General features: G+C 40.6%; 1 protein-coding gene across 1 annotated transcript in view; it reads right to left on the bottom strand.

The window, feature by feature from the left end:
- Nucleotides 1–13,652, bottom strand: part of PTDSS2 (phosphatidylserine synthase 2) — a 40,556-nt gene that overhangs the window by 4,016 nt on the left and 22,888 nt on the right. The window contains exons 5-10 of the mRNA XM_035539714.2: nt 11,984–12,118; nt 10,923–10,973; nt 8,972–9,085; nt 7,410–7,528; nt 6,563–6,677; nt 4,185–4,330 (exon numbers count right to left, since the gene is read on the bottom strand). Of these exons, the coding sequence (XP_035395607.1) occupies nt 4,185–4,330; nt 6,563–6,677; nt 7,410–7,528; nt 8,972–9,085; nt 10,923–10,973; nt 11,984–12,118 (680 nt within the window). The remainder of the gene's footprint in view (nt 1–4,184; nt 4,331–6,562; nt 6,678–7,409; nt 7,529–8,971; nt 9,086–10,922; nt 10,974–11,983; nt 12,119–13,652) is intronic.

The raw sequence follows: 13,652 nt of genomic DNA, 5'->3' as shown, positions 1-13,652 counted from the left end.
TTTTAACAGAAGAAAGCTTAATAACAACAGGGTAAGTCACTGGGAGACACAAGGAAGGTGTTCCACTTCTAGGACAACACAACCTTGAAACAAAAACATGCTTAATATTTAATCCCCAGGGTTTGTTTTTAAGCAGGAGCAGACAAGCAAATTAGAAACTGCACTGTTCTGTACAAGCCTAGCGAAGGAGTGTACTAATCAATCACTACTGCTAGGAATTAAACTGCAGTACAACCAAGACATCTATTTAGAGGCTCTACTGGCAGAACGAGAGATTGGAGATATGCTATCTTTTGGGCCACGTACTCCTGCACGGGAAATACATAAAAATAAAATACCTACTGACTGTCCTTCAAGAAATGTCAGTACCCTCACAGTCAGGCTATTACTAGAAACCTGGGTAAGTTGCTTGATCTAAGCAAGCTAGATCCTGCATTTCTTGACCCTGTCTGCTAACGTCGTTTCTAGACTTGACATTTTTCCCTTTTACTAACCTGTCAGACTAGATGATTCGTATAGCAGATGTAGCTCTGTTTAGGCAGCACAAGACCTTTTCTCTGCCTTGGGTTGCACTGGCATCCTGCCCACCACAGCACCACCGGTACACATGGATTTGCTGCCCAACAGCATAGCCAAGTAGGTGACTTCACACTTGGTAGAATAAAGCTTTGTTCTTCTATCACCCACCTTCTGAAACTTGGATGCAGAGGGGCCTTGCCCTCTCACTTATCACAACGTGTTCTGATGTACATTTTCCTACCAGGCCATTTCTCTTTTGTCCAGCTTACTGTGTTACTCCGCTCCTACCGCAGCGTAAGATGCAGAATGAAACGCATCCAGGAGGACCTCAGTGTAAAGTGACAGAATTACCAGGGCAGGACAAAGGAGATGGGGAGCAAGTGTTTTAACAACCTTCAGTGGGCTGGGGAGAGAGAAACGGACATGTTAAGATGACATCTGCAGTGCTTCTAAGGCACTGCAGCAACAGGAAATTCTAGTTGGGCCTGTAACTATGGCTTAGACACTGGCTTAGTAAATGCTGCAATATTCAGTGGCCACGTAAAACCTTGGGGCTGTATTTCCTTCCCAGTTTTGCCACAAAACGGACAAAAGAGAAACCACCTAACAAACCCCTGATTAGGATTGCCCTTGGAGAGGGGCTGCTCAGCTAATGCTTCTCTCTGCGAGGCAGAGAAACAAGCCTGCCACCTCCAGCTGGTATAATGCCCAGCTTGCTCAGGTCAGAACAGACCCCCAGGCATCCCCAGTAGTGCTGGGGAGAGGGAGCTGCGACTGCACATTTGCTCCCAACTTCTCTTCCCTTCTTTTCATCTGTTGCCAGCAGTTGCATTGAGAGCAGCCTTCCTTTAGCAGGCATTTTGCTGCTGCTCAGACACATCTGCTCCATTGAATCCCCTTGGAGTCTCTGTATCTGGAAAAAGAACTAAGCATGGGAAGCAAACAATTTCTCTTCACTCTCCTGTGATGCTTTCCTGAATCTAGGGGAGTCATAGCAAGTCAAGCACACAAAACACACATTTTCTTTAACAAGAGGCCCGACAGCCATATTTGACACCAATGCGTAAGTTCAAACTACACAACATTGACCAAATACACTGGAAAAAAATATGATACAGTAAACCGAGTGTGGATTATTGCTGATGCAGATGGGATGAGTGCATTCCACTTTAAAAAAATATCCTGCCTAGATCAACTCAAGGTGAAAGGACTTCAGAAACTGCTCCAGGTGATTTACCTGAGATTAACCAGGCAGAAACTAGCCATAACACACGGACAGAGAAAAAAGAAACATCTCTCACTGTGAACTCAAGCTGTTCAGATGACTGGATCAGCTTTCTGCTTTGCTGATCTGCGTCCTGATTTGCCATTGTTTTCTTTCACTAGCTTATGAGAGCACACTGACAGAAGAATCAAGGTAACTCCAACAGAGAGCTGCGCAGACCCTAAGGCTGACAAAGAAGAGAGTTGGTTCTTCTCTCATGAAAGGTTTTAAAGAAAAACCTATATATTTTTTTTTAATTTGATGAATGAGTTTAAAATTCAGGGCCTTAATGCAGACCCCTTGGAGGAGACATGAAGACTAGAAACCAGGAAGGTATGGCAAGGTCAGCTGCTACAGGTCCTCTTACATTGTGGCATTTCTGGTCAGGAACATTTCATTAGCCAGTCCTCAAGAACTCCAGAGGCAGAGCATATCAACTGGAATAGGAGCACAGAATATCTTAGAGTTGGAGAACAACTTCAAGAACCACCTCTCTCTTGGACTATTCCCTTCTAGATACTTTTTTGTCACCATGCTCAGATCAAGTTCCTGCAAGTAGTCCTATGACTCTCTGCACATACTAAGAATCATGAATGAGAAAAAAAGAGTTTTTGTATTTGAAATTTGCAACATTTAGTCCAGAAAGTAGAAATGTTAGCTGAAGAGACCTAATCGGTTTATCTCAGACAATCCCATCAATAACAGACAAGACATTGTGCCATGATTCTGACAAGGAAGGTCAGTGGAATACTCCAACCTTTGTCCATAAAGTTGATGAATGAGTTTCCAAAAGGAAAAGGTCAGGAAGGTTTCTTGTGTGGTGTTAGCTGGGAGCCTCCCATACAGCCTGCTCTTCCTCAGCAGCTTCTCCCTACAACACAACAGGAAGAACCCATCAAGGAACTCCACTAAGTTCCTTGGCTCAAAATGATGTGCAACTGAAAATACACCCAGATACACTGGTAAAATGGGGGCAGATGATCTCTGCTTGGATGACACAAAATGCCTGAAGGAATCAAAATCCAGTTGCAAGAATCTTTACAGAGCAGGTATCAGGGAAGACCAGATGCTAGGTTCCACCATTTTTCATGAACAATCTGGTGAGGTCAGGTCTGTGGTGCATCAAGCAGAGCCATGAACCTCAGAAGAAAGGGAGTTAATCACCTTACCCACCAAGAGAAACAGGCCAGTAGGTGGTGGTGGCAGTCATGAAGACATGCAGTTCAGGATGAGAGTCTCTGCTTGCTTGATGAATTTCTCCAGCTCATTGAAAGAATGGAAAGAATTAGCAGTGAGGCACTGGTGACTGATGATTCTTGTAAATTTCAATGTCATGCCATGTGGTTGAACAGAGGGCAAAGGAATTGGTTTTTTCTAACCCAAACGAAAGGACCAGAAGATGGGGGAGTGGTGCTAAGGAGAGGAGCTCACCAGTGAGAGGTAGAGACCTCTTCTTACCTTTGAGTTGGAGGCACGTCCCAAACCAGTAGGTCCGACACCAAAGGCAGGGGCAGCCTGCCACTGCTGAATGTCCTGCAATCCACTAAGCAATGTGGGTTGGCCCTTCTTCCCAGCTCTAGGAGTCAAAGCCTTGCAATGGAAACTGATCTTCAGAGAATGGTGGAACCCTAAATTCTGAACACAGACACTTTTTGTGTTGGTCAGTGACAGACAATGAGCACCCCTTGAAGCCAGGCGTTGTCTTAGACTTAAGATGTGGGCTCAGGCAATTTGTGACATTACTACTAAAACTTAAAAGAAAACGCGATTTTGAGAACAAAGCATTCTCTGATCTTACATGGTCTGCAGAAACAAAAGCAGCAAGGACAAATATGATGCTTAAGTAGGAACAGTCTGAAAGTACATGCACTGTTGTGTATAGGTGCACTTTGCCTTCAGTATACTTTACTGTAGGGTCTGCTGATGTGCAAGAGGGTGCCATGAGAGCTTCAGGGGACCAGGAACCAGTTGGAAGACAGATCAAGAAAAGAAGCACCTTTAAGAAACAGATTTTTTAGTTTGGGCCCTGTTGTCCTTAGAAGGTACTACTAAGGACTATAGTTCCTGGCTATCGATCTGAAAATGGAGTTAAGTACTCCCCTGCCCACAAGCCAGTGGCACTCCAGCTAATTTATACGTTACATGCTCAAAAGAGTGATCATTTATTAAATCTGAGGTTAAAAACAGTGCATATGGAATGCCCTTAACAGCTGTTCTCCATCCAGATGCAGTCAGAATTTTACCTCCAAACCAAAAGAAAACAAAGCAGATGCTCTGGGGTTAGATCATTTTGTCCCCAACAAGCTGAGATGGATGCCAACAAGCTGGAGCAAACTGGAGCAAACACAGAATAAAGCAAGTGAAGCTTGACATGGTAATATACACAAGAGGACTGGCTTACGGGTCATCCATGAAGTCGTAGATCTCCCTCATAGCCACACCTCCCACATTAACAAAAAAGACAAGTCGTAACAGGACCAAGTAGTGTTCTGGTGGCATCCAAAGGACAAACTTCAAGTAAAATGTGTTCAGCTCTGCCAATAAAAACTGAGAAAAAGGACATTTTAATTACATTCAGAAGACTTCACTGAATGAAGCCTGGAATCTCCCTGCACCCATGCATGACACCCCCCCCTACCCCCACCCAATTATTCACCGACTCCGCAATGCCCTATGGTATCACTAAATCCACCATCATCCTCTGCAATAATGACCAAGAACAGGTGGTGGGTTGTTTTGTTTTTGTTTTTTTAACATCCCCCCCAGTCGCCGAGTGTGTTGGAAGAGGTTAAAAAAAACACATACACGTTTGTGCATAGCACAGGACACAAAAGAAACCTGGTCAAGCATCGCCCCTGGTGTCAAACAAGTTTATCGGGAGTTTGAAGTACCTTCAGAACTACTAATAAATCCTAAATGCAAAAAGCTTCTCCTTCCAACTTCTCCTTCCAAGTATTATTCCATCGAGGGAACCCAAAATGACAAGAGGCAGTAGCAATGAATCCTGGTCAGTGTTTTTACGTGCCTTTCCCCCCCCACACCTTTTTTTAAACAGTTGTGCAACCACCACTGCCAAAGCCAACTTAGGAGCACTGGTTACACATTTATAGCAAATGTTCTCAAGTGAGCTGTCCTAAGAAAGCGATTAAGTGAGCAAGTAGACACAAGTTTCTCACTTCAGAAGAAATGATATTAAAAGGCATTAAGTGTTGCTTAATACAGAAGTATATGCTAATACATGAAGCTGTTTATAAACTGGAAATCAGCTGCAGCTATGTTTTGCTACAAGAAACATTATTATAACAAAATATAGTATAAACTCAATGGAACTTCTCAGCTGCAGAATCTATTCCTGCACCTAAAAATGATTTCTTCAGAGTGCAGAAAAATTGGAGTATGCACACAGTAACCATTAAAGCAAACAAATTTTATTTATACAGGCACATTTATGTTAATTCTCCCATCAACTATGGGAACCTCAGCAAGTCTGTTATGCTATGCGAACTGGGCAAATGTTTTATGTAGCAGAAATAAGGTGATTTGAAGTTCTTTTCAACTGGGTTTGCAAACTGCCTGATGCATCCCTGCTGGCACTGCTTTATGTTGCTTGCTTCGTTACAGACAGCATATTGCTCCTGCAGCACACTCAATCTGCAACGTGACGTTAATGTAAAGCAAGACGGAGGTGGTGGCTTATGAGCTGACTGTGTCCCACTCAGCAAGCTGGGATAGGGAACTTCAAAATCAGGCACCACTCAATTTCATATTCCACATATTTCAAGATGATTAAGTATGCTGTTCTAGCAACTGTTACAAAATACACAGACCAGATATATCCTGTACCATAGCAGAAGCCAGTTAACGCCCATTGTCTTTGGCATCACTGTAAGTACCACAAAGGGTTTTTTGTTACTGTTTTTAAGTTAAATTTGACAGTTACTGAATTGAAATAAACCTGAGTTGCTCAAAACTGAGCTGAGTGACATCCCATGGATACCACAAAGGCCAAAGTCTCCTAACTGAGAAGAGGCAGGAGTGGGGAAGAAGCATTTAAAAATGCCACATTTTTCCTCCATGTCAACGCCATGTGCTATGTGAGATGGAAGTTATGAATTCAAGATGATGCATTCCCACAACGTAGCCACTCAGATGGCTAAATCAAGGAGGCAGACTTCCAATGTATTGCAACTGCTGGAGAAACAAACATTTAATTTTGTCTAAATGGGGTGAGTTTACCTGTACTGGTCAAGCTGGATACCATTAGCACTGTTAAGTACTAAATGTTCAGTGAAACATCCAAAAAATTAGGATAGCAGAATTATTTAAGTCTGTATAAAAACATTATCCAAGGCAAAACTGCAGGCGTCAGGAGCCATGCTGCCCAGAGCTAACATACGGCAGCCTGAGGCTTTGACCACAGTCCTCTCCAGCTGGAATGTGTTACGTACCTGCTTGAGGCACAGAGAAACAAGCCCCTTCCATCCAAGGCCAATGTTTTTGGTAGCAGCAGTTACTCACTGAATTGTGTGCAGATCACGGTTTAAATCATTCACATTGCCAATCAGTGATGTTCAGCGAGAAAAAAGTATTTATGTAATGAATCTGTAGACTGCACCAGAGACAAGGAAATCTTTTCTGCAGAATTCAGGAGCGATCTCTTCTGGCCTCAACTAAAGAAACATCACCACGCCAGTGTTTCAGCCTAAGTTACCTTCTGCATAGTCAAGCATTACAAAACACCAAATCAGATGATAGAGAAAAGACAAGACGTTTCCTTACTACAAAGATAATGCCACAAACTGCTAGCCATCTGCGTAAGCTGGATGCTGGCTTCCACTCAAATTTAACCCAGCTATAGGGGGTGAACTGGAAGACAATTCTCTTCATTTTGCCTCTGAAAGGAAAACAGAACACATTGTTATGATTTAAGAAATGGCAGATAAGAGACATCTATCTACATTTCCATTTCAGACATCAATCCATGTATGTGAAATGCCTCCATTTACTGCATTAAAAATACTACTTACTGAGATTTAACATTTCAAGCTTTCTCTTAAAGAGAAGCCCGTTACTGGACTATCATTTTAACTTTTAGTAGATTATATCCACTGTAATAAGCAGTTCCTCAGTTCTGCTTTGCTAAGCAAGGAAACGCTACAGACAAGAATAGTTTCCTACCAGTAGAACACTACCAGGGATTTATTCAATTAAAAGTTTCAGCATCCCAATTACTACAAAGTTTTGACTACTGGGGAACACATTATTTGCAAACAGATCCTTGCTGTGAATGAAAGAGCCTGATCCTGGACTTGGGTTTCCTGAATCTTCAGTTACAATTTCATTATACAGCCTAATTTCCACAAGACACCCTCAGTTCCTAGACATCAGGCAATGCTCATGACAGACAGGTATGTTTTTTAACAATTCTGTGTGCAAGTGAAATAAAATTATCATATACAAGCTTCCAAGTTGTGTCAAGTTATCTAATAACTGAGTCATTTAAACACATGTGGATTCTTTAGATCACATTAACAGGATAATCCAATCAGCAAGCAAGGTCTTAAACAGGGTCCCAAACTTTGTGCAGTGCTACTGCTTGCAGAGTTAACTTTCTACGCCAACTTACTTGTATGTAGGAATGTTCCAAAGTCCTTGCCATTTGTATGTTTTCAAAGAAAGCCAAGAGAGAGTCTTCATCCCACAGTAAATTCCTAATCCATTACATAAGATAACATCCATTATCCACTGAAAGGAGAAAGAACAGTGATGCTGGTAAAGAAACCGTAAAGCTTGTGAAAAAAGGAAAATACTGTAAATATATTTATGTGCAGACACAGTCACAAGGACTGGACATTCCCAGAAGAGTGGTGTATGAACCATCAGGAGAGAGAATCTGAACTGCCCAAGTCTGCTACAGCCAACATCTGTAAAATACTTGTGCTTTAACTCCTCTTTTGCTGTATTCCTTCTGCTGCAGAATAGACCTCTTCCTATTTACTATTCACCTCCACTCTGTTAAGCGGTAACTTGAAACACAGCAAAATAAGTCTGAACGTGTTCCTAACATGCTGCCTAAACTTCAGACTGCCTCCTAAAGAAATTACTTATCTCCAGGATGTGAAATTAAACTCGTGATTTCTCCTCATGCTCTGCCTTACTCTCTCATTCTGGAGACAGAGCTCTTGAGCTGACAAAAAACTGGCTGCCCTCTTCATTTGAAGAAGGAGAGAGTGCAGTGTTCATTTCATTAGAAGTTTTCTGAAGGCAAAATGCCTTTGCTTGATGTCTTTATGCAAACTGCATTTATTTTCATAAACAGAACCACACAGCAAATCATCACAAGCTTGGGAAAGAACCTGGACTGTACAAGCTGAAATAACATAAGAACCAGAGCTATGTGCCCTGAACGTAGATAATTTTGATTGCTCCTGTAGCCAGTTTACATTTCACAGGAATATGAAAAACACATAAAAGAAAAAGAAAATGAAGTATGACACTTTAAGCTACAGAGCTTACTTTTTCCGTAGAGAAACTAGATAATAGCAGTTAGCCCCTCTGGCTTTAAAAAACACACACAAGCAGTGTTTTTAGGACAAGAATGGTTATACACTATAACGTATAAAAACCATAAAGCTTTTCAGTAAGGCCAAACCTTTATCTTTCCAAGCAGCTTTTTATACACCATAGCAGGACTTCTAAACACAGCAATATTGACTGTTTTCAGAAAACAGTAAAGATAGGTCTACGCTGAAGGAAGAGCTGGACATAAATTGCACTGAGCCTGTTTTCTTAACAGACAAGAAAAATCACCACGTGAAACTCTACACACAAAGTTTTGCCTCTCTCTTAATTTCAGACTCGATGGTTTGTACCATCAAATATTTCAAAATGTTCAGCTAACGCCTTAGTCTTTCTCTGGTGTGGAATGAACCAAAACAAATATTTAACCACATGAAATAAAGTTACCATGCCACAGAGAAGTCTGCAAACCTGCAAAATTATACAAACTGTGACTAACATATAACAAGCTCAATATGGAGAAGTGCCAAAGCTCCTGAGCTGCAGTAGCCATACATACATTTTTGGTCATGCACATCATGCAACGTAGTTTTCACCATTTCCTGCCCCCTCCCTTTAAAATATATACCTCAGTTTATACACAAATATAATGATTTATGCAGTACATACGTGATCCCACCAACATTCGCTGAAGTTTGGAAGCTGGTGTTCCAGACTGTACTCCAGAAATTCAAACATCACACTGATGATCATACACATCCACCAGTCTCGAATCATCAGCGTCTGTAACAAGGGAGAAAAATCTTTCAAATATCCACAACAGTAGTTGTACAACATACTAAAGTCATTACAAAAACAAATATTTGCACACTGTACTGAGCAGTACCAGACATCACTTACACTGATGTCCTTCAGAAATCTAAAGGAAGAACTCCAGAAATACCGTAGAGACTGCTTAGATTTACAGTTTTGCCACGGTGTATGGACAAATTATGTTATTTTCTAATTTCAAAACTCATCACTTAAGGAATATGAGGATTTAGACATGTCTTATCAAGCATTAGTCTGAAAAGATGATCTAAATGACTCCAGAGTATATGAGGCCCACAATAATTTCTGATGAATGAGGCACATTCATTTCCAGTATTGCTGTTCTGGTGCTTTGAGAGGTAACTTAAGAATCTGTTACTCAAAACAGGGAACAGGAAAACAACAACAAACACACACCACATGCTCCTCGCTGTTTATGAAGACAACACACCCAACTTCCAGCTTTTTATAGAAAAATATGTTAACTGACAAATAAGAAATATAGCTGCCAGCTTCCTTCTGGCTTAGCAGCAGAGAAATGAACACCTCGTGGGGCATGCTGAGCTCTTCAGATCAGCCTGCAGGCTGACAAGTTGACATATCATCTCAAGCATTTCTGCAGAAACATTCTCCCAAGTCCTTTTAATCAAAACTAGGCTTCTTCCAGACCAAGACAGATAATAGCTTGAATGAGCAGACAGGCATCTTGAATTATGTCCCAGACAAGTTCTTCAGGAATGTGTTACTACTCCCTTATGTCTTTTAATCATGCTCTGCCTATTTAGGCATTTGTTCTCAGAATGACATTATTTGTACAAATACAGATAGTAATTGAAATGTTATTTTGATATTTAAGCTTTTAATGGAATTCTCTTGGACGAAGAAGATCCAAGTTTCTCCAAATTTACAGTTTTGTAATACTAACAGAACAAGCCATAGACACGTTGATCTGAAGTCAGTCTCCCCGTGCATACCATACTCATCTTTTGATTATGGGGGGAAAAAAACAAAAACAAAAAAAACCCACACAGAGCAATACATCTGCACTTCTGAAGATGAAAAACAGCACAGCACTTGTAACTTATTTTTAAAGCAGACTGAGCTTTTTCAGCTTATTATTCCTGGTGGTCTGGTAGATTGGAAAAAAAAACCTTACAAAAACAGACAAAAAAAAGAGAAGGTCTGCAGGACAAAGTAAGGTTAGCAAGTGAGCTTGCACTTTTTTTTTTTTAAAGTAATATTTAGACCAAAGTGTTCAGTAAAAAATGGACTGAATGTGTTCTGCCAGGGACAAGCACAACCTGAATTTCTTCAACAGTTGGTTACTTTACAGTAAATGTCAACAAGAACTAAAACAGCACCTTCCCACTTATGATTGAAATTCCTGATTTGGAAGCCACTGGGAAAAGCCTGTCTTGGAATAATCCTAGCGTATCACCATGCATCTATTTTGGATAACAATAAACTTTTGCTGCCTTTTCTGAATACTGTCTTGTTCCCCACACTCTACATTCAAAGGTCATTCAAAGATTTATCTTGCTACAGAAGTAAATGATTTTACTTTTATTTATCTCACCTAAGAATGAATTATAGTGAAGGAAGGAGCTTGTCAATGTAATGTTACTTTGGAAAGAAATGAGATGACTGAACAAGGAAAAAAAGCCTTTCACGTTTTACAAACACAGTCTAGTTCACAGATGACTGCCTAATATAATTGATCATTAAGACTGGCATCACTAAAACAGAAGCAGTCAAGCTATGAAAGAAGAATAGTACTGCAAGAGAAATGTAACAGAAGGCTCATTCTTACTTTCAGGTACCAGCCAAAAAAGTGAGCAGGAACAAATCCATCCAGCTTGTCCTACAAACCAAGAAGAGAGTGTAGGTCACTTTGTACTATAAACAATTACTCAACTTTGAAGCTTACTTTTTTCCAGGAAAAGACGCAGCAATAAATATCAGTTGTTCCACATTCTAGATGCATTTTAAGAGATTCTTTGTTCTCAAGTACAGCGAACATACAAGAAACCTTTAAAGCAAAGTCAGGGAGCTTAAAGGGCAGAAACTGGGATCAGGACTACTGATAAAGTGGAGACTACCTTCTTAATGCAAAATGTCACGTTCTTTGCCTTACAAGGGGACAGGAGGATGCATTCAAATCAGACATAATAAAGAAAATGCTATTCTTCACCATACCCCAATCTTGTATCTAGGAAAGCTTCTTACATCTCACCATTCCTGACAACAAAAAAACACGGGCAAAGAGTGGCTCTCCTCCACCTACTACCAATGGAGCAGTAGGAGAGAAAAGTTATTATTGCTCTCAGTTACTATGCTTCCTGATGCACTGAAGACTTACATGGTAGACCCAAAGAATTTAGTGCTCCGCAATTGTGGAGTTTAAAGCAATCACAATTCCACTGCCCTTGAATTTCAAGTCCTCTGGTAGCCAGCAAGAAACAATAACCTGACAGTTTGTGGTATACAGAAAGGTCCAACTTATGGGTTGCTTGCAACATGCAACTTTTGAACTTCGTGCCTCAAGGTGACTGGGATTAGAAGATTCTTTAGGCACGCTAATAAATCCAGACTCTTAGGGGAAACAGGTTTACATCAATAATCTGAGAAACAAGGATTGTTCAAGTTTACCCCCTTTCTTGGGCAGTGTAATTAGGATACAAAGAAGCACATCTCCATCTGCCCGGGAAGTGCAAGGAAGAGAAACAAAGAAGCTAGAATCAGTCATGACCTGCTTTCTGATTCAGCACTCAGAAACACTGATGACTGCGCTTTCAAGTTTTTAATTAAGCAACCGTTACAAAAAAAAAAAAAAGTCAGACTCACTAGCAAATAACTTTATTTGTTTCTTACCCAGATGTTGTGAAATGGATCTGTTTCATTGCCAGGATCATAAATAAGGCAGTTGCCACCGTAGTCTCTTTCTGGCAAAGGAACACCTAAATTTGGATCGATGTACTTCATAAACTGTCTCCCATCTTGTACAGTCTGCAAAAGGAACACAAAACCCAGGTTTTCCTCTTAGTAAGTGCTAATGGACAGAGAAATACAAAGATAACTTATATCAACAGCCTATCTTCAAACGGGTGTTTTTTAACGAGTCGCAAAACAATTCTTAAAATTCATCTAGACCTCAGAGCATCACACAGCACATACACCTGAGTTTCCAGACCTCTAATGCCAAATACAGAAGACAGAAACAACTAAAAAATGAACTTGAGATTTCTTAAAGATGAAAAACACAAAAACCAGATCTTTAACTCAGTTTCCTAAGCTACTCCTCTATGCCCCCTCTCCCCTAAAAGCTTAGTACTTGAACTGACACACAATTCATCCTCCTTTTTTCTGACCCTTTTGCCCTTCCTCTCTTCCTGAGGGTAAACAAAAAGCAGTCAGCAAACAAGGAAAGGTTAATTTAATGTCTGCATCTCCTACACTAGCGGCCTCCTGGTTTCCTAGAATGGGAAAGACACAGCTGCAGGAAATGCAGCTCAAACAAAATACAGCACATACGAGCACCAGTAGATGGAACATGCAGATCAAGTGCTCTGTTAGCAGGATTTGTCTTGCACGTGTGCTCAGCTCACTTCAGCTACAGAAAGTTGAGATCTGCACCGAGTTTCATGGCTGAAAAGAATGAGCACTGCCTGTTGAATAAACAGCCATTTCCAATAACGTCCCACTAGCAGCACACGTAATAAACCCCGAAGCAAACTGCAATGAGAAAAATTACCCAACTATTTGTTATAGAAGGTGACCAAGACCTGAACTAATTTACTGGTCACTCACACAAACGTTTACTGAATGGGCATTTCCCAATGAAATCGATCACTGCTGTGGTCAATGTTTTACAGCAGAAACATCAATGACAGACAGATGAATAAGCTAGCAGATATTAAAAACTGAGGAACGACAAAATTAGTTAATAGCAATAATAAAGTTACAGAATGAAACCAATAAAGTCAGATTAACTATAAGACAAGTTTCAACTATGAGCGAACTTGTATTTACTTTTTAAGTAGTTTAGTCACTAACTGACTCAGCAGAATTTTAACCTTACTTAAACTTGTGCAAAAGTCATAATGTATTTTTAGTAAGGAGCTGGGCACCAGCTAGTGAGAGTCCTTAACGACTAAATGGCTGGTAACACAACATACTGCCAGAGGAAAGCAAAGCAGTTCCAGGCTTTCGTATGAGAATTCAGAACTACCACAGTGCTATCAAATAAAAATGAAACACATTATTCAGTTTGGTTGCAGCTAGTCATGAGTATCATTTACAAGGATGCCTGGAAAAAACAGAGGGTGACATGAAACAAACAGTAAGAACGTAAGAATAAATTGGAAGTGAATAAATATTCCTCAGTGGTGAGGAATAACAACAAAAAAGGCAAGACAGACCTGTTCATGCTTGTGAAAGGGTCACAACTCCACTCCCTCCAAGCAGGACAGGCAGCCTGAAAGAAACCCTAATGAGACATTAGGGCCCTGCGTAAGGGTTTACACTGAACCCCCAAGTTATG

The sequence above is a fragment of the Cygnus atratus genome, chromosome 5 (assembly GCF_013377495.2).
Source record: "Cygnus atratus isolate AKBS03 ecotype Queensland, Australia chromosome 5, CAtr_DNAZoo_HiC_assembly, whole genome shotgun sequence".
Lineage (NCBI taxonomy): Eukaryota > Metazoa > Chordata > Aves > Anseriformes > Anatidae > Cygnus > Cygnus atratus.
Note: the sequence above shows the minus strand (reverse complement) of the source record. Positions and strands in the feature narration are given on the sequence as shown.